This window comes from Vombatus ursinus, unplaced genomic scaffold, assembly GCF_900497805.2.
Source record: "Vombatus ursinus unplaced genomic scaffold, bare-nosed wombat genome assembly UNPS02014802.1, whole genome shotgun sequence".
NCBI lineage: Eukaryota > Metazoa > Chordata > Mammalia > Diprotodontia > Vombatidae > Vombatus > Vombatus ursinus.
This window is the reverse complement of record NW_020954580.1, coordinates 24,727,241-24,754,958: the sequence shown is the minus strand read 5'-3', so window position 1 is coordinate 24,754,958 and position 27,718 is coordinate 24,727,241. Positions and strand designations below refer to the sequence as shown.

Here is a 27,718-nt window from a genome sequence, read left to right as displayed (position 1 = left end):
TTACGTGCAATTATAATCTTTTTACAGATAAAGAAACTGAGGCTACTTTTATCATCCTTTGATAATTACAATGAGAAAATTACTAATCAAAAAGAAAATATTTAATCATAGCTGAAAAGAACCCATTGAATTTAGTACTTAGCTTCATGATACAGCTGTAGCTCTGTCCTCATAATGTTTCTAGGTATCTTAAGCTGTCTTAAGGTTTGCTCTGCCCTCAACAACTGTTCAAAATTATGTGAATTCTTAAATGGCCTTGTTTTGTCTTTGAAAATATCACTTAATAGGAGAAGGGAAGGAAATATATTGGGAAATATAAATGAGATAAAGACGAGATTTCAGTAAAAATTTACCTTGCCCCCAAAGTGCTACACAAATAAAAGAAATCATTACGTAGATTTTCTGGATGTGAAATCCTTTGACTCAACTTTCAGTGAATCATATTGTAGCTTGTATCATTTCTCATTTTTAAGGAAGGAAATTGTATAATTCAAATGATTAGTTATTCAAATTATCTGCTTATAAAAATTATCTTGTCATTTTAGTCCTGGCAATAATATCTCTTTGAATTTGAGACTCATTTCTGTTGGAGTAAACTATGACTACTGTCAGTTTACAATTTGTCCCCCATTTTCAATATTTCTAAAAAATTTTCTTGTCCAATTTTCTGAACTATGGTAGTCAAATTCATTTATTCACAGTGATTTTAGGGAAGCCTGATAATTATTAAACTTTCTTTCCTGGCTGTGTTGTCCCGATTTCTTATTATTCATATTCGTAGATTCCAGTTTTTTTCCCTAGATGTAGAATGTTCTGGGCATACATTTCTGTTTGGTACTATAGGATTATAGATCTCGATCTGGACCAGATCTCAGTAGCCATCTATTCCAACTCTCTCCTTTTACAGATGAGAATACTGAGGCCCAGGGAGGTTAAGTAACTTCTCCAAGCACACAGGTAATAAACATCAGAGGGGCTCTATACCCACAATAAAATTTTGAGAAACAACGGATATTTGATAAGGTATTTGCTTTAAAAGCATAACCATTTTCTCTTGAGTGACTGCCAGAGTATATAGGAAAATCAGAATCTGACTAGAAGTCTGGTCTGCACCATTCATTCAGAAATCAAAAGATTTCCATTAACCTACTTATTCCTTTTCATATATCATTTCCTCTGTGGTTCTCTCACTTTGTCCTACTGTGAAATAATTTTGTTCCATTGAGGCTATTGTTTTATGTTTTTCATGAATATTTCTAAGCTTGAATTTAGTCGTCATTCTGTCCTAATATTTCTTATTTGTACTCAGTTCCTTCTTTTTGCTGATTTTTTTTTGCTAATTTAATTTCTTCCTTTAATTTTTCAGTTTGTTTTTTTATAAGAAAATTCTGTTGTTTTTTCCTTTCTGTTAATGGTGTTTAAGTAGGTCTTTCTTCTTGTGTTTTTGCCCCTTCTTTTAATTCATAATATTTTTTCATTGTACCACATTTTTTTGGTTGCTTATTGATTTCTTTAAATGTGTAGTTTTTTCTCATAGTGTTTTGGGTTTTTTTTTTGCATGTCCAGTGATGTTTTTGAGGACAAAATTAAGGAATAGTGCTTTCTTATTACATCACATTCTATCTCCCAGAAGTCCAGGCTTGTGTATTTGTATATATGCATGTACTTTCATAACACACAGTGAGTGCTACTATTTATCTTCTATTTTCTTTTGAACATTGACATCCATTGTCATGTGACCATGATGAGTCTTCCCCTACCAGGTCTCAGTAATACCTGCAGGAGTCTGTTTAATTTGTTGTGCTAAAATATGAAATTTCTTTGTTGCTATGCATATACGATTGTGTATTTGAGGTGATAGATTTGTTCCCAACGCATTTCTTTCCTGTTTTCACCTGAGAATTTTGAGTTTTTCCTGCTTTGCTGCTTCTTTCTGTCCCACCTTTTATCCTCCATTCAATTTGACATTTAGTGCCCAATTTTTAGGAGTTTTCATTTTAGCTTCATTTTTTTCCCTTCACCTGACTCCCACCACTCTTCCTCCCCATTATCACCCCCCAAAATATAACATTTAAATCCTCTTGAGCAAGTAAGCAAATCTGCTAACACATTTTTTATTCCTTCATGAGCTGTACTTATATCCCTTGTTAGAATCCTATCTTTTTTTATTCCAGGTCATCTTCAAAGAAAAACTATATCCAGGTCTTCAACACTATCTATGTGGCCTTCTCTTCACTTCCCTAGTCTTTCTACCTACCTCATAGGGTTGTTATAAGAAAAATACTTTATAAACTTTAGAGTACTACGTAGATGTGAATTGTTTTTACTGCATTATCTTTTGAAAAAATATTCAGAGTTGAGTAACTACTACCTTCTCAAAATCTTTCTTTTTTTTTCACTCATCTTTCTTGATCTTTCTGGTATTTGAATCCCTGCTTTTATTTGATAACTTTTCCTCCTTTGGATTCCATGACAGTGTACTCTCATAGTTCTTTTTCTTCTCCTCTGACTGCTCCTCATGTTCCTCTAACCCCTTAAATATGGGATCCACCAAGGCGCTATCCTTAGCTCTCTTTGTATCCACCATACTTGCTCCATTAATGCTCTCTTCTACTCCAATGGCTTTGTCAGATGTACTAATGACTCTGCAAATGACTCCAAAATTTCTCTCTACCCCAACCTATCCTCAGAGGTCTAGGCCCATGTTTTCTTTTTTTTTCCCCTTTGTTAATGTTTTGGGGTTTTTTGTTTGTTTGTAAAAAGTATTTTATTTTTTTCCAATTACATGTAAAGAGAGTTTTCAACATTCATTTTTTGTAAGATTTTGAGTTCCAAAATTTTTGTCCTCCCTACAATGGGCAAGCAATCTGATATAGGTTATACATGTTAGGCTCACATTTTCAATTACCTGTTAGGTATCTCCACCTTGACATTCCACTGATATCTAAAACTGAACTTCTGCAAAATTGAACTCATTTATCTTATCTCCTCAACTCGTCCATTCCTTTAACTTCTCTGTTTCTGTTTGTAGCATCTCTCCAATTGCTCAGCCTTATAATTGGTCATTTTTGACTCTACTCTCTTATTGAATTCCCCTCACCCCCAAAACACACATCCAATTAATTACCAAGACCTGTCATTGTAATGTTTCTTAATCCATCGCCTCCTCTCCACAACTATAGTTCAGACCTTCATCTTTGTTCACCTAGACTATTGCAATATCCTTTCCATTAGTCTTTCTTCCTTTGGTCTGTCCTCTTTCCAGTTCATCCTGAGCATATCAACTGTGTAGTTCTTCTTTATATAATGCCCTCATCATGCTATTCCTTTATTCAGAAGTCTTCAGTGGCTTACTATTGCCAATCAAATATAAACTTCTGGTTCTGGCATCCCAATTCTTCCCTCCCCCCCATCAATCTGGTTCCAATCTATCTATTCAGGCTTATCTCATACTATTACTGCCTCTCATATATTCTACATTCTAACCAAATTGGATTAACTGTCCATCCTGCCCTCTCCCACTTCTGTGTCTTTACTCATGATGTCTTACACGGAATGAATTCCTTCCCCATTTCAGTCTGCTGAAGCTTCTCCTCTCCTTGGAGGCCTCAGTTAGATGAAAGGTGATCTTGCCTTCCCCAAAACTTCTTATAACACTGCCTGAACATGTCCTTTGTATTGAACTCAAGTTCCCTTCTATCATCATTATTTCTTTTTCCCCTCCACTTAATAGTATTTAATTTTTCCAATTATATGTACAGATAGTTTTCAACATTCACTTTTATAAGATTTTGAGTTCCAAATTTTTTTATCCCTCTCTCCCTTTCCCCCTCCTCAAGACGGCAAGCAATCTGATGTAGGCTATACAACTACAATCATACTAAACATGTTTTCACATTAGTCATATCATCATTATTTCTAGAGAAGACTGACTCTTGATAAATACTTGTGAATTAAATCCTGACCTTTGGGAAGAAGATTAGAAAATATCTTTTCCTGAAGTAGTCTGTTTCCTACTCCAAACTTTAAAATCCTCATGATTTTCCTTACAGTTATTCATTCTGTTATGAATTCATAGACGTGGGTAGGGATGGTGAGTTTGTTCAGTCTTGGCTGATGCATTCTATACCTACTGTATATAAATTCAAAGGAGACAGCATCTTTTCTGGTTATTCATGTCATCCTCTCCCCTCAAAAAGGAGCCTCCAACCAGCCTTGACCATTGGTCTCTGTCTCTGAGGGGCACCAAGAGGATTCCTTTTATATGCAAATGACTTCAATACCTCTTTCCTCAGCAATACTTTGCATAGGGGTGCTTCTTCAGAATGTGCAATCATCCTTCATGGAAAGTGCCTCAAATCTGTTGTATACTTCAAAAAGCACTGAGTTTCTTCTCCTCTTTCTCACAAGGTCTTACCTCTTGATTTTCAATTCCCACTGCTTTCTCAGACTGTCATTTTGACTTAATGATTTATTCTTCCTGTCTAAAATCTTTGTTCTTTTAATAAGTTATAACACAGAAAGGCCTGCCTCAAGCTCTAAAGAAGGAGTGCAAACATACCATGTAGCTGGCAACCCTCTATAGCAGTTTCTTTGAAGTCTGCATTATCTGCTGTCAACTGACAAGCCATGGCTTCCCCTGGAACCCTTTTTGTAAATTGAAAAGAAGTGTTCCTTTCTAATTTGTTAACTTTCAAGCCTTTGTTGATAGTTACTGATTTGTAGTAAGTTGATACCTCCCCTCCCTTTCATAATGCAATTAGAGGTCTTTTACTTTGAAGCCAAATTCTTTATGCCTTATATAATCAAGTATGTGTTTTAGTACATCTCAGTGACATAAATAAAGAACCAAGTCAATTTATCATTTTTTTTTTTAATCTTTTTTGTTTAGGTAGATGAGCCAACCTTCTCTTGGGTGCCTTCCTCTCCTGGAGGCAATGAAATGCCATTATGCACTTCTAATGTTTCTCATTATGAACTCCAAGTAGAAATAGGTAATAATTCTCAATCTCAGTGAATTTACATATTCAAATGTTATGCAGAATTTATTAAGTGCCTGCTATACATTAGTCATTACAATTGATGCCTAGGGCAACACAAAGATGTAAACGCCACACTTTCAATTTTCAGAAATCCAGCAGTCTAATGGGGATGTGTTAGTGATTAAATATATGTGGTAAAGCATCCAAGTAAATATGAAAGGTAAAAAGCTCTATCAGAGTTTAAAGGCAGAGGGTACCTTGTAATACTTCATGGAAAATGTAGCGTTTTAAGCTGGACCTTAAGCAGTGGATATAATTTCTACTGGTAGAGCTGTGGGGGGAAGGGCATTGCTAGTTGTCAGGAACAGTATGCAATATTTTCAAAGAACAGAGTAGTGTGGCTTGGCTGGAGCATAGGTTGTATGAAAGGAAATAGTATAAAATAAATTTGAAAAAGTAGGAGCTATATTTTAAAGGGTTTTAAATGCAACTGTGGCATAATAAATAAAGGGCTATCCCCAAAGCCGGGAAGACCTAGATTGAAATCCACATTTTGACAGGGTGGACAATGATCAAGTGATTTCAACCTCTCAGTGTCCCAGGCAACTCTAATATTATAAATTGTAGAGTAGTTGTCATTCTGCAGTGGTAGAGGGAATTCCCTCGCTGAGTGTTTCCCATGCCAATGAAAACACAGATTTGAGTTAACCTCTTTCCCTCCTCCCAAAAAATATAAGAAAATACATTTTTGTACTTTTAGGAAAAGTTATCTAAGAAATAATTGTTTTTAGGGCAGAAATTGTATTCAGCATATTTTACTTTTGTATCACAACCATTTCCAAATATATCTCCCTCTTCTCCCTACCCAATGAGCACTCCCTTTTAATAATGTTTAAAAAAGTAATTCAGCAAAATCAACACAATGACCTCATCTAAAAGTATATATAATATCACATCTGTAGTCTCCCACCTCTACAATGAAGGGAGAAAGATACCTTTTCTCAACTCTTCTCAGAACCCCAGCATTATTTGATAAATCATTAAGGAATTAGTTAATAAAAATTTTATTTTGAATCGTTTGTTGATTGAATTTGACTAGAGAATCTGCAGCAAAATTTTTACTTTGTTATCAGGTGAAGTAGACCTCAGCAGTTTTAGATGAGGTCATATGATCAAGAAAAAGAGTTTTAAAGGAAATGGACTTTTTGTGGTGTTGTTCCAGTCGTGTCTGACTCTTCGTGACCCCATTTGGGGTTTTCTTAGCAAAGACACAGGATTGATTTGCCATTTCCTTCTGTAGCTCATTTTACAGATGAGGAAACTGAAGCAAATAGGGTTAAGTGACTTGCCCAGGGACACACAGTTAGTAAGTGTCTGAGGCCAGATTTGAACTCAGGAAGATGTCCACTACTCTATCTACTGAGCCACCTAGCTGTCCCAAAAATGAACTTTAAAGAATACTTTATAGTTTTCACTAAATGAATTAAAACATCAGTTATTATATATGATTACAGGAAAAGGATTTGACAATTTAACTTCAATCTACCTCGCGCGGCATACTCCCAGTGGAACATTAGTGATTATAAAAATTACAGACCTGGAAGATTGCTCTGAAGAACATTTGGAAGCTTTGCAGGTAAAATACCAAATTTCAAAGCTGATACCCTTATCATAAGGTCTGTCTGAAGAGATGATTATAAGCAACATTTATTGGAGGAGGAGTAGGTGTTTTCATTAGTTTTGGGAACTCCCACTGAGGAAAGTCCCAACTATTTTAGCTCTACAACTTATAGTCTAGTCATTGAGTGATTGATTGACTTGCCCAGGCTCACATAGCCAGTGTGTGTCAGAGGAAGGACTTGAATCCAGGTTTTCTCTAGTTGCTGTACTCACACACGGTACAAGTACAAATTTATGTTAAAGAGAATAACGAAAACAAAGTGGAGGGTTTCTTTCTAGTTCATCAAAATTGCATTCTGTATCAGTAAATTTTAATAGCATTCCACTGTGGGAATGGGATAATTTTTTTATAGTATCATTTAATAATAAACTTTCCAAATTTTAAATTCTCTGTATCTTTTTCGTTGTTGCTATTGAATCACCTAGAACGAAGTGACCCTCTCCCACTTTTTCCGGCATCCGAACATTACAACATATTGGACAGTGTTCACAGCTGGCAGATGGCTTTGGGCCATCTCTCCATTTATGGCTTATGGTAAGGATAGTGTGATGAGGGAACAAGAAATCTCATTACTTACGCTCAACTCTTTAATTATGTAAAAATGAGAAACATTTTGTATTTGTGATTTTTGTTGCTGTTCAAACATTTTTCTGTTGTGTCAGACTGTTTGTGACCTAATTTGAGGTTTTCTTGGCAGAGATGCTGGAGTGGTTTGCTATTTCCTTCTTCAGCTTATTTTACAGATGAGGAAACTGAGGCAAACAGGGTTAAGTCACAGAATTACACAGTTAGTAAGTGTCTGAGACCAGATTTGAACTCAGGAAAATGAGCCTTCCTAACCTAAGGCCTAGCTCTCTACCACTGCACCACTTAGCTGCTCCATTTGTTGATTTAGCATGTACTATTTTGTAGTCATAATTTTTTTTTTGTAGTCATAATGTTTCTGCATATATAGTAGGCTATTGGGTTTTGTCCATTGAACAAGAATACTGGTGTAGTCATCAGTGAAAATTAGGTTGAAATCTACTCAGAAACTACAGAGGTTTTTCTTTAAGGGGGAAAGGCGCTACAATTATATATTAGCTCTGGACAAAAGAATGATAGCCGTTTTCCAAGAATGCTGATCATTTTCCTGCTCATCCATCAGGGTAGCTGTGTATCAGTAACAAAAGAAGATTCTATTTAGAGAGTTTCCAAGGTAATTTTTCTTTGGCTAGGCATATCTGGGCCTTGAAGAATAGCAAAACTTTTTATGGCTGATATATATGTTTATCTTTCAAATGTTTACCTAAATAAAGATTTGGGGGGCTTTTTTCAGGTTCTGCAAGTCAACTCTTGAGGACTCATTTTCCTGAAGGAATGAGTGAAACTTTAATAGGAAACATTCTCTTCGGAGCAGTGAGAGGGTTAAACTATCTGCACCAAAATGGCTGTATTCACAGGTATTTTTACTCATTTGTATTTTACAGAAAACTTAGGAGATAAACCAGTAGTAAAGCCTTTTGGATGGAGAAAATGAGAATAGAAAGGAGGGGCAGGAGACCAGGTAAATGGGAAAAGGGGGAGGAAGGGATCCAAAGATGCAATGGATGATCAATATATTGCTATATAGATGACTATTATATACTGAAGTCTATGCATATACTGCTACTAGGGCTATCCCTTAAGGAGATCAAGTAAAGAGAAAAAGGATTTAATATAATAAAAAATATTTATAGCAGCTATTTTTTAATGGCAAAGAATTGGAAACAGAAGGGATGCTCATCATTTGGGGAACGGCTGAAAAAGTTGAGTATATGAATGTGATGGAATTCTATTGTTCTGTAAGAAATGATGAAGGAGATAGTTTCAGAAAAACCTAGGAAGGCCTGTATGAACTGATGCAAAATGAAGTGAGCAAAGCCAGAAAAACAATTTACATAATAATAACAATATTGTAAAGATAATCAACTTTGAAAAACTTAATAATTCTGATCAACACAGTGACTCACCACAGTTCCAAAGAACACATGATGAAATATGCTATTATTTACTTCCAGATAGAGAACTGATGCACTCAGAGACAGACTGAATCATTTTTTTTCTTGCTTTTATTTTGGGGCTGGAGGAGCAGAGTAGGGGAAGATGTGGCTAATGCAGAAATTTGTTTTGCATGACTGTATGTAGTTGTAATAGATTTTGTTTTTCTTGCCTTCTCATTCAGTGGGGAGGGCAGAGGAGGAAGGAGAGAAATTGGAACCGAAAAAAATAAAGAATAGTGTTTGTGCTTTTCTTTAAAAAAAAAAAAAGCAACAGCAATAACAACAAAAACCCTCTATGCATTAACCAAAATATCCAGGAAAGAGTGTGCTCCAGTGAATTGAATTTTCTGTTTAATAGTGTTTCTGAAATGTTTATGATAATCATTGCTTCCCTTTCCCAGTGGAGATCTGTTCAAGAGGACTTTAAATTGCAATGGGAAAAAAAAATTGTCCAAATCCTTCTGCTAAGCCAGCTACAGAGATCAACAAATGTGATAATAGAAAAATGGCAGTAGGGTATAATAATACTCATGGCCTGAGATGTCTTTACAGAAACTAGAAACCTTAATACTGAAGGTAAATTTGACGTCATAGGTATCGGTGAGACTCTGTGGCATGTGACTCAGGAATGGAATATTGCAACAGGAAGTTTATCCTTGAATTTAAAGAAACAGAAGAGATATGAAGCATAATGGTTTAATTCACTTAGATTCTGAAGAGCCAGATTAAAATTCTGATTCTATTTAGTCATACCTGTATAACTTTGGCATCATGAAATATAGATATCATATAATTCAACTCAACAAACCTTTATTAAATGTCTACTATATATAAAGTCACTGTGCTAGATACTAGGGATACAGAGACAAAAAAAAATTTATAGTCTGCCAGATGTCACTGGGTCTGATTTCTGTAAAATGAAGGAGTTGGATCAGTGTAAAATTCTGCAATTCTATTAGATTAGGTAAGAAATAACATTATATATGAAAACAATACAGTATTTTGAGGAAGTCTACAAACTAGAATGGACAAACATGATGGAGACCATTTGAAAGAGATTTATGGGAAAAGAAACAAAGAATTGTAAGGTATTCTATGTTCTGCTTGGCTAAAAGAAGGAAATAGGTGATACGTTCTGGAAGCGGATCACAAAGCTCTCATGGGGGCAGCTAGATGGTGCAGTGGATAGAACACTGGCCCTGTAGTCGGGAGGACCTGGGTTCAAATGCGGCCTCAGACATGTGATACTTACTAGGTGTGTGACCCTGGGCAAGTCACTTAATCCCAGTTGCCTTGCAAAAAAAAAGAATAAAGCTCTCATGAAGATGATTTATATAGTAATATTATGGGGGACGTGAATTGTCCAGATACCTGCTGGAATGCTCTTCTAAAGGCAGAACAGCTGAAAAATTCTTTTTGAGGGGAATTGATCATTTTTTCTTCCAAAGACAGCAAGAGCAGTAAAGGGAACTGCTGGTCTGAAATGAACCCTAGATTTTGAGAACAGATTTGAGGGAGTTGAGTAAAAGAATAGAAAGACTCCATTAGCCTAAATTCTGTACAAGAAGGCTTAAGATGGGTGACCCATTTTCAAGAACAATATTCTGATGAAACACAAGTGATTCTGAAGCCCACGGAAAGGAGAAGCTATCAATGTAGTTTTATATCAACCAGCTTAGATTTTTAAAAAGACATGGACAGAATATAAAAGCCCAAGTATAACTGAGGACTGCCATAAAAGAATAACAGTCTAAGACCACACCAAGAGGGTAAAAGCCAGTGCCAGTAGGAATCTGGTAGTGAATGCTAAGAGCCATGAAAAGGAGGAAGGTCAATTCTTCGATCAATCAAATCCTCAGGTGGATGAGATAATGATAACAAATGAGCAGGAAGACAGAACTACTCAGTTTCTATTTTGCTTCTGTGTTCTCTGCCATTGAGAATGTCCTTCAGACTGGGGAATATTTTTTTTTAAAATGATTAAAGAGAATTTAAATCCAAGTTGAATGAGAAGAAGGAGGAGAAAGTACCTTGCTGCTTCAGATGAATTCAAGTCAACATCCCCAGACAAACTACATCTCAGGGTTATGGGAATAGTAAGCACCCCACCCACCCCTTCCCATCTTCAGTCAATAAACTCCAGTGTCTCTCTGTTATCTCCAGGATAAAATATGTGTTCAAAGCCTTTTATAACATGCTTCTGTTCTCTTCCTCCCCCCCCCCCAACCTATGCACATCTTTTCAGCCTTTTTATACCTTACCCCTTTCCATGAACTGTGCAAGCCAGTGACACTGTACTCCTGGCTATTCCTTGAACAACACACTCCATCTCCTGACTTCAGGCCTTTTCACTACCCATCTCCACTATGTCTGGAACACTGACATATACCCTAGATTTTGGTAGAGTGAATTTCAAAGATTTTCAAAGGAAGGTTGAGGTAGGATCACATGGACTATAATTCTTTCAGAGAAGTCAGCCCGGGAAAGATAGGAAGCTCCCAAAAATGAAATTCTGAAGACACAAAAAGAAATAATTCCCATGAGGAAATAAGAGGGCAATGTGGGTATCTGTGGAACTCTCCAACCCATAGACTTTTTTAAAAGTGTATAGAAGATGGAAGGAAGGACAATGAATAATAAAAGGGAATACCTGTCAAATGGACAGGAATGTCAGAAGTGCCACAGCAGAGAATACCAACACAAGTAAAGCTGGAAACGAAAAGGGGCATATTTTCATTTGGCTTCTGTTTTCTCTACCAGGAAAAGGATGGCAAATATGGCTAATACAGAATTGTTACCCAGTATAAATTAAAGATAAAGGAAGAGAGGTCACACTCAATAACAGATATAAAGTGACTCTGGCATTCTTTCCTCTCTGGGTTTTTGTGACACAGTTCCTACCTGTCTGATTATTCCTTCTCAGTCTCCTTCGATGGATTGTAATCCATGTCATGTCCCCTCCCTGTGAAAGTACCCCAAGGCCCTGTACTGGGTCCTTTTCTCTGTAGATACTGACATCAGTTCCTATGGGCTTATTACGTATATGCTGATGACTCGCAGATACACACACACATACACACATCATATATGTATCCAACCCTTGTCTTTCTCCTGAGCTCCACTCACACATCTCCAACTGCTTCTATTTCCAACTGTGTATCTTTGAAACAACATGTCTAAACTGAACTTACTCACTTTCCCTCCCTTAAAATGCTTCCCTTCTAATCTTCCTTATTTCTTTCAAAGTTATCACCACTTTTTATACCTGTCCTGCATGTCTCACTCTCCCTCACACCACACATTCAAGCACTTGCCAAATCCTGCCCTTTCTGCCTCTACAATATCTTTTGTATCCCTTCTCTTCTCTCCACTTACACAGCCACAACTCTGGTTTAGACCTTCATCACTTCTTGCCTGGAATATTGCAATCACCTTTTAATTGACCTCTTTGCCTCTCATTTCTAACTTGTCCTTCACACTACTGCCAAAGTGATTACCCTAAAGCTGCTGCTGTTGTTATTGTTCTTCTTTCTCCCCCTGCTGTTCCTGCTTACCTCCCTTTCTTCCTCATGCTCTTCTCCCCCCCTTCCCTCCTCCTCTTCTTTTCTTGAAGGAGACGGGGTCTGATCATATCCCTCCTCTGCTGCTCAGTAAATTACGTGACTCTCTGTTGCTTCTAAGATCAAATATAAGCTTCTCTGTTAGCTTTTAAATCTCCTCCCAACCTGGCCTCACCCTACCTTCCCAACCTTTTTACAGTTTATTCTTCTTACTTCACTTTATGGTCCAGTCATATTAGCCTTCTTTCTGTCCCTGACATAGCACTCCATCTTCTATATCCAGACTTTTGCACTGATTGTCCCCCATGCCTGGAATGCTCTTCTTTCTCACCGCTGCCTGCTATAATCCCTTGTTTACTTCAAAACTCTGCTCAAATGATACTTTCTTACATGAAGCTTTTTTTGACCTCTCAGCTTCTGTACACCCCCCCAAAATTTACCTTGTATTTATTTACTTATTTACATACGTATTATCTCCAGATATAATGTAAGCTGCTTGAGTTCAACAACAGAGAGACATACTTGATAACCAGAAAATAACCTGTGGATCAAGAGTCATTGCTGTAATCATTAGGTTATGTCTCACCTGGGGCTCCAAGAACTTATAGTATGTGCAGTGGCCGCACCCCAGTGAAACTATCTCAGCAGATGGCTAAACCAGATTGAGGGTAACTGACAGGCTTCAAACCCGTTGGTGAGTTAAGAGGGTGTCTACTCCAAGCACGTGAAGACTTGCCTCCAGTAGAATGGGTGGATGAGAACAGTTTGATCCCATGGCCATGAAGGTGGCTGAAGTAGGCGCTATGGAGCAGTTAGAGCTTGGTCAGACAGCCAAGATGCCAAGGTCATCTATTGCATCCTGGGCCATTGCCAGATGTCCTGATTTTTGTCTTGACACTGCCCTTCAATGATTCAGGAATAGAGAATGAGGCTGATGATTTTGTGCAACTCTACCTCACTTAAATCCAATTTATGTACAAGTCAAGATGTCACCCTGTGATATCATTGATCTGCTTTGAAAATGAAGGACAAAAAAAACAACAAACTTCTTGAGGGTAGGAATTGTTTCATTTTTGTTTTTCTATCCCTAGTGCTTTGAACAGTGCCAGGCACTTAATAAACTATTTTTTGATTTGTTAAATTAAATTTTAATTTTAATTTAATTTGTTAAGCAAAGATTTTATATAAGAGAATCTTCTTTGATTTAGAAAGTAAATTATATGGGGCTTTAAGTATATGAAAAAATTGTAGTATTTTATTTTGAAACTTAATTGCCGCAAGTAACATTTTATTTAAACACAGAAGTTTTTTTAGTTTTTTCCATAAACTATTTTCACTGGCATCCTGAATAACAAAAGCAGTAATTTCACTTCATTTTTTGGTTTTCTAAAAATCTATCAGTTTCAAACTTCTTGCCTTTAATGTATGTGACCTTGTTGTTATGTAATAAACTAGGTGGAAGGATTTAGAAATAATTTGCCATTTATGTGTGTTGGTGTGTTTGTAGCATCATACTACAATACCCTATAGACTTTAATTTCTGAGCACATATAAATAACTTTTACTGACTAATGTAGTTTCCTGGAGAATTAAATATTTAACAGTATCAGTTTTGATTGGAGCATTTATCCACATAATCAACATGAATAAATTAACAGAAATATAATCTAGTATCCAAACCTGAATAAAAGCTGCCTTTTGAGTTACAGTAAAGCTATACTACAATAACTGATTTTTATTCTCTATGGCAATTTATTCATACTTATTATTGGCACATTTTTGTTTTAGGAGTATTAAAGCCAGTCACATCTTGATTTCTGGAGATGGCCTTGTATGTCTTTCTGGCCTGTCCCGTCTCTACAGTTTGGTTAACCATGGGCAAAGGTCTAAAGCTGTGTATGATTTTCCCCAGTTCAGTACATCAGTTCATCCTTGGCTGAGTCCAGAACTACTAAGACAGGTCAGAAATAACGACTTCGAATTTATTATCCACATTTCTTTTAACATCTTAGTTTGTACAGAGGAAAATTATACCCTTGTAAACTAGATCAGCTGCCATTTTTCCCTTTTAAAAAAAATAATGTATCATAATAATATATTTAAAATTTGTCGTTCAGTTGTTTTTAGTCATGTCTAACTCATCATGATCCCATTTGGGATTTTTTTTGACAAAGATCCTGGAGTGGTTTGTCATTTCCTTCTCCAGCTCGTTTTACAGATGAGGACCTGAAACAAACTGGGTTAAATGACTTGCCCAGGGTCACACAACTAGTAAATGTCCAAGGCCAGATTTGAACCCAGGAGTTCCTGACTTTGAGCCAGACACTCTATCCACTGCACCACTTAACTGCTCTATTTTTTTTAAATAAAATATTTTTAAAATAATTTATACTATGGACTGAATACACTCTGATTCAGCAGAACTTTATTTTTATGTGTTTTTGTTTTGTCCTCTTTTCTGACTTTTTCTTATGGATGATAGAGCATAGTTCTACAGTTTAGTTATATTGATACATTTAGTTATTATTAAGTCATTGATTTCATATTACTTTTGTTCCACAGGATCTGTATGGGTATAATGTAAAGTCAGATATTTATAGTGTTGGCATCACAGCATGTGAATTAGCCAATGGGCAGGTACCTTTCCAAGATATTCACCGGACTCAGGTAAACATTATTAAATTCTACTCAGAACCACTCTCTCTTCGTAAGATGCCTTCTACTCTAAATAGCTTTTATTATATTTACTTTTTTAAAATAGCCCAAGGTTGATTCTGTAATTCCATAGAAATGACACTGTGCTTATCTTTAAAGAAGGAACATGTTTAGGGGAGTGGAGCCAAGATGGTGGATTAAAGAAAGGGAATCGCCTGAGCTTTCCCAAATTCCCCTCCAAATGAATTCTAGAGTAGCAGAACAAACAGAAGGATGTATGAGACAATTTTCCAGCCCAAGATAACAAGTCAGCAGAAAAAGTCTGTCTCACTAGGGTGAGAGTATGGTGCAGTCCAATGTAGTCCAACACAGGCTGCCCCTAGCAAGGCAGCAGTGAGGTCCCACCCCCTTGCACCAGGCAGCCAGTAGTGGCCCATGCCCACTTGGTACAAGCCAGCAACAGGCCTCGAATAGGTGGCAGCAGTTTCTGGAGGTTTCAGCCCACAGACATTAAGAGGGTCAGATAACTGGTTAGATGGAAATTACAAGAGATCTTTTGTTGGCGCTGGATACAGGACTCTGTTGCCTTACTCATATGTAGTTCTGGGTTGCAGTCTCATGGTGACGAGAAGGACTAGAAGGAATAGGGATGCTAGTCACAGTTCCACAGTGGAAAAGAGTGCTTGTGGTCACTCACAGACCATAGTACAGGGCAGGAGAGCACTGATCATACCTATCCTTAAATCACATCACTTTGGAAGAACTGAAACTTACAGACCTCCATAGCATGCTCTGAACACAGCAGCATGAAAAACCTGAAGCTTTGGACAGCACCACCTCCACCCTAGGAATAGAGCCCAAGTTTACAACGAAGTTAAAAGTCAAGAAAAGGGCTAGAAAAATTAGCAAACATCAAAAAAAAGAACCTGACCATAGAAAGCTACTATGGTGATAGGGAAGATCAAAACACAAACTCAGAAGAAGAAAATTATGTCAAAGCAGCTACATGCAAAGCCCTAAAGAAAAATCTGAATTGGTCCCAACTCCTGGAAGAGCTCAAAAAGGATTTTAAAAATCAGATAACAGAGGCAGAGGAAAAATGTGGAAAAGAAATGAAAATGATGTAAGAAAGACACAAATGATGTAAAGAAGACAAAAAAAATACTGAAGAAAATAACATCTAAAAAAAACAGAATGAGCTAAATGACAAACTAGGCACAAAACATCCACTGAAGAAAAGAACTCCTTAAAAAATAGAATTGGCCTGGGGCAGCTAGGTAGCACAGTGGATAGAGCTCCAACCTTGGAGACAGGAGGACCTGAGTTCAAGTCCAACCTCAGACGCATGACACTAGCTTTGTGACCCTGGGCAAGTCACTTGACCCCAATTGCCTCACCAAAAAGGAAAAAAAAAAAAAAGAATTGACCAAATGGAAAAGGAGGTACAAAGGCTCACTGAAGAAAATCATTCCTTAAAAATCAGAATTAACCAAGTGGAAGCTAATGACTCCACAAGACATCAAGAAACAATAAAACAAAGTTAAAAGAATGAAAAAAATAGAATAAAATGTGAACTATCTCATTGAAAAAATAACTAACCTAGAAACTAGATTGAGGACAAATAATTTAAGAATTATTAGGCTACTTGAAAGCCATGATTAAAAAAAGAACCTAGACATCATATTTCAAGAAATTATCAAGGAAAACTGCCCTAATAGCCTAGAGGATATTACCAGAGAGTAAAATAGAAGTTGAAAGAAACCACCAATTACTTCCTGAAAGAGATCCCAAAGTGAAAACTCCTTGGAATACTGTAGCCAAATTCCATAACTACTAGTTCAAAAAGAAAATACTGCAGACAACCAGAAAGAAATAATTCAAATAGTGCAAAACCATAGTCAAGATAACACAAGATTTAGGAGTTTCTACATTAAGGGATCTGAGGGCTTGGAATATGATATTACAGAAGGCAAAGGAGCTAGGATTATAACCAAGAATCACCTCCCCAGTGAAACTGAAACTGAAACTATAATCCCTCAGGGGAAGAAGAATGGACATTTAATGAAATAGAGGATTTTAAAAGATCAAGACCAGAGCTGAATAGAAAATTTGACTTTCAAATACTAGCTTCAAGAGAATCATGAAAAGGTAAACAGGACAGAGAAATCATAAGGGAATTCTTAAAGTTGAACTGTTTACATTCCTACATGGAAAGATGATATTTGTGATTCATTAGGGAAGTTAGAGGGAGTAAAAATAGACAGAGGACCTGGGTGTGTAACTATGATGGGATGATATCAAAAAATTAAATTAAGGGGTCAGAAAAAGGGATGTACTGGGAGAAGTGGGAAGGGAGAGGTACAGTGGAATAAATTATCTCACATAAAAGAAACATGAAAGAGCTTTTACAGTGGAGAGGAAGGTAAGGGGATGGTAGGCAACTCTAGAACTTATTCCCCTCAGAATTGGCTCAAAGCAGAAATAACATACACAGTCAGGTACAGAAATCTATCTCACCCTACAGGGAAGTAAGAAGGGAGGGGGACAAGGAAAGGAGGTGCGACATGATGGAGAGCAGATTGGGGGAGATGGTGGTCAGAAGCAAAACAATTTTGATAAGGGACAGAGTGAAAGGAGAGAGAGAAGAATAAATGGGAAAGAGAAGGAGGGAGGGAAATAAACAATTAATAATCATATCTGTGAATGGGATGAACTCATCCATAAAATGAAAGCAGATAGCAGAAAGGATTAAAAACCAGAGTCCTACAATATGTTGTTTAAAAGAAATGCACTTGAATCAGAGACACACACAGAGTAAAGGTAAAGTGCTGAAGGAGAATCTCATTATACATCAATTGAAGTAAAAAAAAAAAGTAGGGGTAGCAATCATGATCTCAGACAAAAGCAAAAATAGATCTAATTAAAAGAGAAAAAGGGAAACTACATTTGGCTAAAAGTTACCGTAGACAATGAAGTTATATCAGTACTAAACATATATACATCAAATGGTATAGCATCCAGATTCTTAAAGGAAAAGTTAAATGAGTTGCAGGAGGAAATAGTAAAACCATTCTAGTGGGGGGCCTCAGCTTTCACTTTTTAGAACTAGATAAATTTTACAAAAAAATAAAGAAGAAAGAAGTTAAGGAAATGAATAGAATTTTAGAAAAGTTAGATATGATAGACATCTGGAGAAAATTGAATGGGAATGGAAAAGAGTATATTTTTTTCGTAGTGGTACATAGCACCTACACAAAAATTGACCATGTGTTAGGGCATAAAAACTTCACAACTAAATGCAGAAAACAGAACTATTAAATGCATCCTTTTAATATTATGATTCAATAAAAATTATATTCAGTAGAGGGCTTTGGAAATATAGATTAAAAATTAATTGGAAACTAAATCTAATCCTAAAGAATGAGTGGGTCAAAGAACAAATCATAGAAACAATAATTTCATTAAAAAGAATAACAGCAATGAGACAACATAGCAAAATTTATGGGATGCAGTCAAAGCAGTACTTAGGGAAAAAATTATATTTCTAAATGCTTACATCAATAAAGTAGAGAAAAATCAGATCAACAAATTGGGCATTCAACTAAAAAAACTAGAAAAAGAACAAATTTTTTAAATCCCCAATTAAACACCCAAATAGAACTCCTGAAAATTAAAGGAGAGATTACTAAAATTGAGAGTAAGGGAGATAGCTGGGTGGCGCACTAGATAGAGCACCGGCCCTGGAGGCAGGAGGACCTGAGTTCAAGTCTGACCTCAGACACATAACACTTACTAGCTATGTGATGCTGGGCAAGTCAGTTAACCCTGTTGCCTAGCCAAAAAAAAACAAAAACAAATGAAAGTAAGAAAACATTGAACTAATAAAGCTAGCAGCTGGTTTTTAATGTGAAAAATGTAGATAAACCATTGATTAATTTGATTAAAAAGAAAGAAAACCAAATTATTGCTATCAAAAATGAAAAGGGTAAATTTACCACCAATGAAGATGAAATTAAAGCATTCATCAGCAGTTATTTTGCCCAGTTATATGCAAAAAAACTTAATAATTTATGTAAAATGGATAAATATGTACAAAATATAAATTGCCCAGATCAACAAATAACCCTGTCTTAGAAATTGAACAAGCCATCATGAGTTCCCTAAGAAAAAATCCCCAGGACTAGATGGATTCACAAGTGAATGCTATCAAATATTTAAAGAACAATTAATTCCAATATTATGTAAACTGTTTGGGAAAATAGGTAAGAAAAAAGGCCTTCCAAATTCTTTTTACAACACAAATATGGCGCTGATACTTAAAACAGGAAAAGCAAAAACAGAGAAAATGTAGACCAGTTTCCCTAATGAATATTGAGGCAAAAAAATTTAAATAAAATACTAGCAAGGAGATTACAGTAATATATGACAGTGATCATACACTATGACCAGATGGGATTCATACCAGGAATGCTGGACTAATTCAATATTAGGAAGACTGTCAGTGTAATTGACAATATCAATAACAAAACCAATACAAATCATATGATTATCTCGATGCAGAAAAAGCTTTTGACAAAATACAACAATCATTCCTATTAAAAACACTAGAAAACATAAGAATAAATGGAGCTTTCCTTAAAATGATAAGTAGTATCTATCTAAAGCTATCAGCAACTATTAATTGTAATGGAGATAAGCAAGAAGCCTTCCTAGTAAGATCAGGGGTAAAGCAAGGATGCCCACTATCACCACTATTATTCAATATTGTACTGGAAATGCTATTTCTAGCAATAAGAGAAGAAAATGAAATTGAAGGAATTTGAATAGGCAGTAAGGTAACAAACTATCACTGTGCAGATGATATGATGGAAGAGAGTCAAGTAAAAAACTAATTAAAATAATTAACAACTTTAGCACAGTTGCAGAATATAAAATAAACCCATGTAAGCCATCAGCCTTTCTCTATATTACAAACTCCAGCAACAGCAGAGACATTCCATTTAAAATAACTGTAGACAATATACAATACTTGGGAATCTACCTGCCAAGAAAAACCCAGGAACTATTTGAACACAATTACAGAACACTTTTTATACAAATAAAGTCAGATCTGAACAATTAGAAAAATATTAATTCCTCTTGAATAGGCTGAACCAATATAATAAAAATGACAATTCTAAGTAAATTAATTTACTTATTTGGTGTCATACCAATCAAACTACCAAAAATTTATTTTATAGAGCTAGAAAAAACAATAACAGATTTCATCTGGAAGAACAAAAATACAAGAATATTAAAGGAATTAATGGGGAAAAAAAAGTGAAGGAAGGCACCCTAGCCACACTAGATGTCAAACTATTATAAAGTGGTAATCCTCAAAACAACCTGGTACTAGCTAAGAAATAGAGTGGTAGATCAGTGGAACAGATTAGAAACATAATACATTGTAGTAAATGACCATAGTAATCTAGTGTTCGATAACCCCAAAGGTCCAAGATTTTGGAACAAGAACTTACTATTTGGCAAAAACTGCTGGGAAAACTGGAAAACAGTTTGACAGAAATTAGGTATATACTAACATCTCACACTGTATACCAAAATAAGGTCAAAATGGGTACATGATTTAGATATAAAGGGTGATACCATAAGCAAATTAGGAGAGCATTGAAATTTTTACCCGTCAGATCTATGTATAAAGGAGGAATTTATGACCAGAGAAGAGATAGAGTGTTATGAGATGTAAAATGAGTGATTTTGATTATGTTAAATTAAAAAGGTTTTGCACAAACAAAACCAATGCAGACAAAATTAGAAGGCAAGCAGAAAGCTGGGAAAAAAATTTACAACAAATGTTTCTGATGAATACCTCATTTCTCAAATATATAGGAAACTGAGTCAAATTTATAAGATACAAGTCAATTTCCAATTGGTAAATGGTCAAAAGATATGAACAGGTAGTTTTCAGATGAAGAAATCAAAGCTGTCTATAGTCATATGAAAAAATTTCTCAAAATCACTATTGATTAGAGAAATGCAAATTAAAACAACTCTGAGGTACCATCTTACACCTACCAGATTGGCTATAATATAACAGAAAAGGGAAATGATGAATGTTGGAGGGGATGTGGTAAAATTGGGACACTAATGCACTGCTGGTAGAATTATAAACTAATTCAACCATTCTGGAGAGCAATTTGGAATTATGCCCAAAGGCGTATAAATCTGTGAATACTCTCTGACCCAGTAATACCACTACTCGGTCTGTGTCCCAGAGAGATTTAAAAAAGAAAGAAAGAAAGAAAGAGAAAGATCATTGGTAAAAAAAAAAAATTATAAAGTAGCTCTTTTTGTTGTGACAAAGAATTCAAAATTGAAGGGTTATTCATCAATTAGGGAAAGACTGAACAGGTTATGGCCCTCCCTTTATACCAGAGAAGAAGTCTGCATTTTTTCACTCTACCTTATTGTAGATTTTGGGTTAAGTATTTGGTCATAGGCTCTGTGTAGTCTGTTAGCCTTCACGTGGTCATCTCTAGCTTTCACAAAACTCCCTCAAAATTCCCATTTAATTTCTTAAGCCCACCCATAATCTATCTAAGCCACAGTGGCGAAAGTCACAATGTGGAAGGGATAACTGTACTATTGTACTATAAAAAATGACGAGCAGGATGCTTTCAGAAAAATCCAGGAAAACTTACATGAACTGATACAAAGTGAAATGAGCAGAACCAGGAGAACAGTGTATATAGTAGCAGCAGTTATTGTGCAGTGATCAACTGTGAATAACTTAACTGTTCCCAGCAATACAGTGATCCAAGATGATTCCAAAGGATTCATGATGAAAAATGCTATGTACCTCCAGAGAAAGAATGATGTCTGAATGCAGATCGAAGCATACTATTTTTCACTTTTTTTCATGATTTTTTTTTTTGTGGGGGTCTGTGTTTCACAACATAACCACTATGGAAATATGTTTCGCATGATTGCACATTTATAACCTATTTCAAATAGTTTGACATCTCAGGGAGGGTTTAGGGAGAAGGGAGACATTTTGGAGCTCAAATTTTTTATAAAAACAAATGTGAAAATAATATTTTTATAGGTAATTAGAAAAAAATAAAATATTAAAAAAGGAACATTTTTTCTGAGTGAAAATTTTTCTTTCTCTTAGATGCTATTACAAAAACTGAAAGGTTTTCCTTCCTGTCCATTGGAGAAAAATGCATCCCTTCAAGCAGAATCCAGATTAAAAATCTCCCGCTCTGGTGTAGACTCTGGAATTGGAGAAAGTGTGCTGGTTTCTAGCCTGACACGCACAGTGACCAGTGACAGACTGCAGACTCCTTCCTCAAAAACTTTTTCTCCTGCTTTCCATAGTTTGGTAGAACTATGTTTGCAACAAGACCCTGAAAAAAGGTAACAATGATTGCATCTAAAAGAGAAAATATACTTGTTGCACATAAATCAGGGGAATCTTACCTATTCAGATGAGCTTAGATTCCTTATTCTGAGAAACCAGACTTTTAATTAAATATAATCTTTTGTATCCAAGCAATCAGTAACCTAGCATAAACACAAAAATGTATAAAACCAAGGCATTGTGCTGCCATGGAAAAGCTACTGGACTAGGAGCCACAAGACCTGGGTTCAAATCCAGGCTTTGCTACTTACTAGTCATGTGACTAGTAAGGTCATGTGACCTTAGGCAAATCACAACCTTATTAAAGCCTCAAAAAAAGGAGATAATTATGCCTGCCTTCCACAGGTAACTTGTTTTGATAAAGTGAGAATATGTTAAAGTGTTTCTTGTTTTGTTTTGTTTTTGAGCAGTGGGAATTAAGTGACTTGCCCACAGTCCCACAGCTAGTAAGTGTTATATGTCTGAGGCCAGATTTGAACTCAGGTCCTCCTGAATCCAGGGCCAGTGCTGTATCCACTGTGCCACCTAGCTGCCCCCATGTTAAAGTGGTTTTGAAGAACATAAAGTGCTATGTAATGATGATGGTGGTATTATGTTTATTTTTTGTATTAACAATATAATTATAATTTGATAAGGTAGGATGGGGATGGAATATGTGTTTTCATTATAAATATTTTATTCTACAGTTTCATGTTTAACTCAGAGGATTGGCAATAAGAACTTGGAGATATTCCTTTTCAGTTTCATTCCTCCACATTCCCTCTTACTCTCATCCTCAGTTATTTAAATAATTAGTTTCTGGAGGAATTCCAGTCACCCCAGGAGATATTGGGAAGACCTTACAGCTGATTGCCAGACTTCACTGGCTATGGCACCTTGGTAGGGTCTAGGGTCTGGTCTTTGACTTCTAAGGTTTAGTCATTGGAATTTGTCAGTTTACCCAGAAATAATTAGATTCTGAGGGAATGAGCCACATTTACAAAACTCAAAATTTATTGAAACCAAAATGCCATTCTGTTAATTTACAGTGGAAATGTAATTCCCAAATACAGTCTAATGTCCATGTTTATGTTGGCTATTCTCTTGAAAGGATCAGTCAGTCTACTTTGAAGACAAGATGACCTTAGGGAATGACTGCTAAGATCAGCCTGACGTGTACTCATTACCATAGGGGTAATACCCTCTAAATAAACCAGAATACTTCCATCATTTGTTCAGGGTATCCACTCCTCTGACTGAATGCTCCTTTTCTATTTTATTTGTCAGTTACCCCAAACCAAAAACTTTTGTCATTACAGGACTTTCTCATGATGGACATACTACAATTTTCAAAATTACATTTTATTTTATATTATTTGCCTGTTAAATTGGTGCCTTTCTTTTTAGGTAGAATCCCTAATCTCCTTAATAATATTTAGAAAGCGCTCTAATATTATCAGCATGCTATTTACATCATTCCTTTGGGTAGATTTCTTCTTCAAATGGCTAATCTCATCCATTTTATGTTGATTTTTATTCTGTTCTCCCCCTTTTCACAGTTTCATTACATAATGACTTCCAGATTTGTATCTCTAGCCCTGACCTCACTCCAGATCCCCAGTTTTATAGCTCCAACTATATATCCTCAAACTCAATGTCTCAAATCAGATCCCTACCTTTCTTTCTAAATTGGCTCTTTTCCTCTCTCTGATATCTTTAAAAAGGATCCCAGTCACCGGGGCTAAACACTCCAGCACCCGAGGCTTCCTGCTTTCTGCTCCACACCACACAGAGCTCTTTGGTTGCCTCTGCCCTAGTTTAGAGCCTCCTCATTTTCCTTCAGGACTTCTGGAATGGCCTCTTAAGCCACACCCTGGCCTCCCATGCTGCACCTCCAACCCATCCTGCCCACAGATGCCAGAACAATCTTCCCAGAAGACCATATTAGTCATTAACGTCCCCCACTTCAAAGGGAGACAACATCTGTAACGCTTCCCAGGCTGGCTTCAAGGCACTCCAGTTTAACAAGCATGTGCAAAAGCTCACGGGTGTGTGTGTGTGTGTGTATGTACGCATGTGTGTGTACGCGCACGCTCACACGGCACCTTGTGTACAGGGCACTGTGCTGGAGGCTGGGAGAATAAAGAGACAGAGGAACCTCAGCATCTCTCATCACCCTGTAGGAAGTCTGTGTGCCCCCACTCAGACTGACCTCACTTTGCCATGCACATACACCATTAGGAGGTGTGATGATGCTAGAGAGGAATAATAATAGTAAGCATTTATGTCAGGCTTTAAAGCTTTACAAATCATTTTCACATAATCTCAGTGGATCCTCACAAAAACTCTTGTGAGGTAAGTGCTGTTATTATCCCCATTTCACAGTGGAAGAAACTGGCAAACAGGTGAAGTGACTTGCCCATGGTTCCCCAGCTAGTAAGTATCTGAGGCAGGATTTGAACTCAGGCTTTCCTACCTCTAATATCAGCAATTTAGGCACTGTGTCACCTAGCAGTCTTGGAATCTGACATGCTAGAGATGCTAAATCATTCTACGTTCTATGTACTTGACTGTGCCTCTTTGCTTCTTTTTCTTCTTTATTGGCTCTGAAGGCAAGAAGACTTGGTTTGATTCCTTCCTGTGATACTCTATGACCATGGGCAGGTCATTTATCCTCTCTCAGCCTCAGTTTCCTCCTCCATAAAATGAAAACCATCTCTGAGGCTTCTAGCCCTAAACCCTGTGATCCTGTGATTTTCTGAGGCAAGGCAGGCTTAGATTGTGCCTCTGGCACTGAAGCTTCAGGCAGGTTGGTTTGATACAGACTGGGTTTGGGAGGGGAAAAGCCTGTATTTGTACCAGTGTGGAATTTTCTTTCTTCCCCTATTGAAATCTTCATGCAGTGATTCTTTGAACCTATAAAACTTTAGCTCCAAATGCTGACATATTCCTTAAACTCAGAATTCACTGTTTAAAAGAAAGCTACATTCTCTTTTTTTAATCAATCTTTTTTTTCTATTCCAGACCATCAGCAAGCACTTTGCTGTCACATGCGTTTTTCAGACAGGTGAGCTGGTCTGTTGTGGAGATGGGATCTTTGTAAACAGTAGATAAGTGCATAAGGGCAAGAACAAGATAATGTTATTAAATAAATGATCTTTGATTTGGCTGTTAAAAGTTAAAAAGGTTTTGTGGGATATTGAAGTTGCAGGAAAAAAACCCCAGAAAAACCACAGCCACATACACATATACATACACACAGATTACAATCACATAGTTATGTCTTCAAGTAACATTTGAATTACTTTTTAAGCATTTATTTTTCCTCATGGACCAAAAAGGTTGCTACAAAGCACAATTTCTCTTAAGTTAGATAGTCTTAAAACTGCTGAGAGCAAACTTATCCTGGGAACTTCTGCTTCTATAGCCCTTTGGCATGTTGCCTTCCTCCCTTATTAGATTACCAGAATCAAAGCAGGTTTAGGGTCAATGCCAAGAAATTGTTTTGTAAAGTCATTGTTTAGGCAAAAAAATTGCATTGTCATTTCTGACAAAAAAAATTTATATTCTGATAACAGAACTAAGATTTTGAATTTATGTACCAAAAAATCTTGTTTTGCTCTTTTTTTTTCTTTAACAGATAAAAGAACAAACCCAGGATTCAATTCTTTCATTGCTGCCTCCTGCTTATAGCCAATGGCCAGTGGCAGTGCCCCCAGTGTCGACTTGGACTGAGCCTAATTGTATTCTTACTGATGAAGACATTGGTTGGGAATTTTAGAGATGCCAAATCACTCTTACATCCTATGTACTTGACCTCTTTGCTGCTTTTTCTCTATATTGGCTAAGTACCTGTGCCAGAGCCATACTTGAAAAGACAGTTGTAGCACTGGAAATTAATTTTAAACCACTCTTTTCAAAGGGGGCACTACTCTAGCAGCCTTTCCAGATGGCTCTAAGTGCTATCACAAGTACTGGAAACTTCAGAATTAGGAATTTGGTTGCTGTATTTAGTTGTGTATTTTGTTCAAACTGTGATTGATTCCTCCTTAACCTCCCAATATAATGTTGATCTATTTTCTCATGTTCTTGGCTGCTTTGTCCAAGTAGGACAAGACAGTGCCTCTCCAAATACATGTTTTTCTTCTAGTCTCTCTAGCCTTCTGGTCTCCCACCACAGGGCGAGTGGCTAATTCATCTTGGCACAAAGTTATTTCAAGTAGAAGGAAAAATGTTTATTTTTTTTTTGTCTCCTGATATCTATTCTTTATCAATCTGAGCCTGACATTAAATGATTCACTTGTATTTATGTAAATGAATATGCAGTTTTTTCCTTTTCAAACACCTAATTAGTTGCACTTTTCTACCTTTGTAAATTATAAGGTTTAAATCCATGCACTTTGTGTGCCCTCAATAAATATTCATTGAATTGAGTTTATTCTATCAACTTGGTTTTCCCTTTGTGTGGTATGACCCATTTTTAGCACAGGATGTTTTTTCTTATATCTCCAATTAGGAAGAGCCTTTACACAGATTGCTAGATTTGTTTAAGAGATTTAAAAATAATTTATATAGCATTGTCCTTATTCTCTAGGAGCTTATAGTCTAGACTCTTAGAGCAAGGATTCTTAACCTGGAATCTATGAACTTATTTTAAAAATATTTTGATAACTGTATTTCAATATAATTAGTTTCCTTTGTAATCCTATTATTTTATGCATTTAAAACCTTATATGAAGAAGGGGCTCATAGGCTTCCCCAGTCTGACTGCCAAAAGGGTCCAAGAACAGCTAAAAACCCATTAAGTTCTAAGGGGCTAAGTTATCTGTACCTTGTTAAAGGTAAATTTTGGTGTGTTTTTTTTTAATGGACATAACTGAAGGCATGTATTTACTGCAACAAACATCTTCCCACCTAACTCATTAATTGTGCATGACAACCCACAAAATAACATTACATGGGCAATTTCACATGAATAGTGTGTATTCACATGCAGTCAGTAATATGACAATAGTAGTCTGACACTAACTAAGAGGCCACTGAGCTTCATGCAGTAACTTGACCCAACTACTTGTCACCTCTGAGATGATCAGCTTTGTGATGTAACATAGAGGTTTTGCTTTATTAATGATGCTATCATGGTCAGAACCATGTTACATGTGTGCCCTTGCCTTATATCATTAATCCATTTTGTTAAAAGTGTTAGGAAAAACATTAATAGGAGCTAATTTTTTTCCATAGGAGCTTTACTATGTCATGAGCAATAAGCTAAACAATGTTACAGGAGGGTAGTGTGACTTTACAGTGAGATCTAGTTATTGTAAAATGTTTATCAGGGCAACTTTATAATAATTCAGCACTGTAGTGCTTTTCCCATTTCACCAGGGTCAAGAAAAAGATGAAATGTTCCTTGTTACAGA

At 36.3% G+C, this 27,718-nt stretch overlaps 1 protein-coding gene across 5 annotated transcripts in view; it reads left to right on the top strand.

Annotated features, from left to right (window-relative positions):
• Positions 1-26,731, top strand: part of STRADB (STE20 related adaptor beta) — a 45,579-nt gene extending 18,848 nt beyond the window's left edge. For 3 of the 5 annotated variants that reach the window (XM_027873442.1, XM_027873443.1, XM_027873444.1), the window contains 9 exons: positions 4,892-4,994; positions 6,497-6,618; positions 7,089-7,197; positions 7,982-8,105; positions 14,033-14,204; positions 14,807-14,911; positions 22,071-22,315; positions 25,323-25,365; positions 25,939-26,731. In XM_027873442.1, the coding sequence (XP_027729243.1) occupies positions 4,892-4,994; positions 6,497-6,618; positions 7,089-7,197; positions 7,982-8,105; positions 14,033-14,204; positions 14,807-14,911; positions 22,071-22,315; positions 25,323-25,365; positions 25,939-26,079 (1,164 nt within the window). In that variant the 3' untranslated portion in view covers positions 26,080-26,731. Of the gene's footprint in view, positions 1-907; positions 958-4,891; positions 4,995-6,496; positions 6,619-7,088; positions 7,198-7,981; positions 8,106-14,032; positions 14,205-14,806; positions 14,912-22,070; positions 22,316-25,322; positions 25,366-25,938 lie in introns of all 5 variants that reach the window. The other 2 variants (XM_027873446.1, XM_027873445.1) reach the window with 1 other exon arrangement.
• Positions 26,732-27,718: the final 987 nt, after the last annotated feature.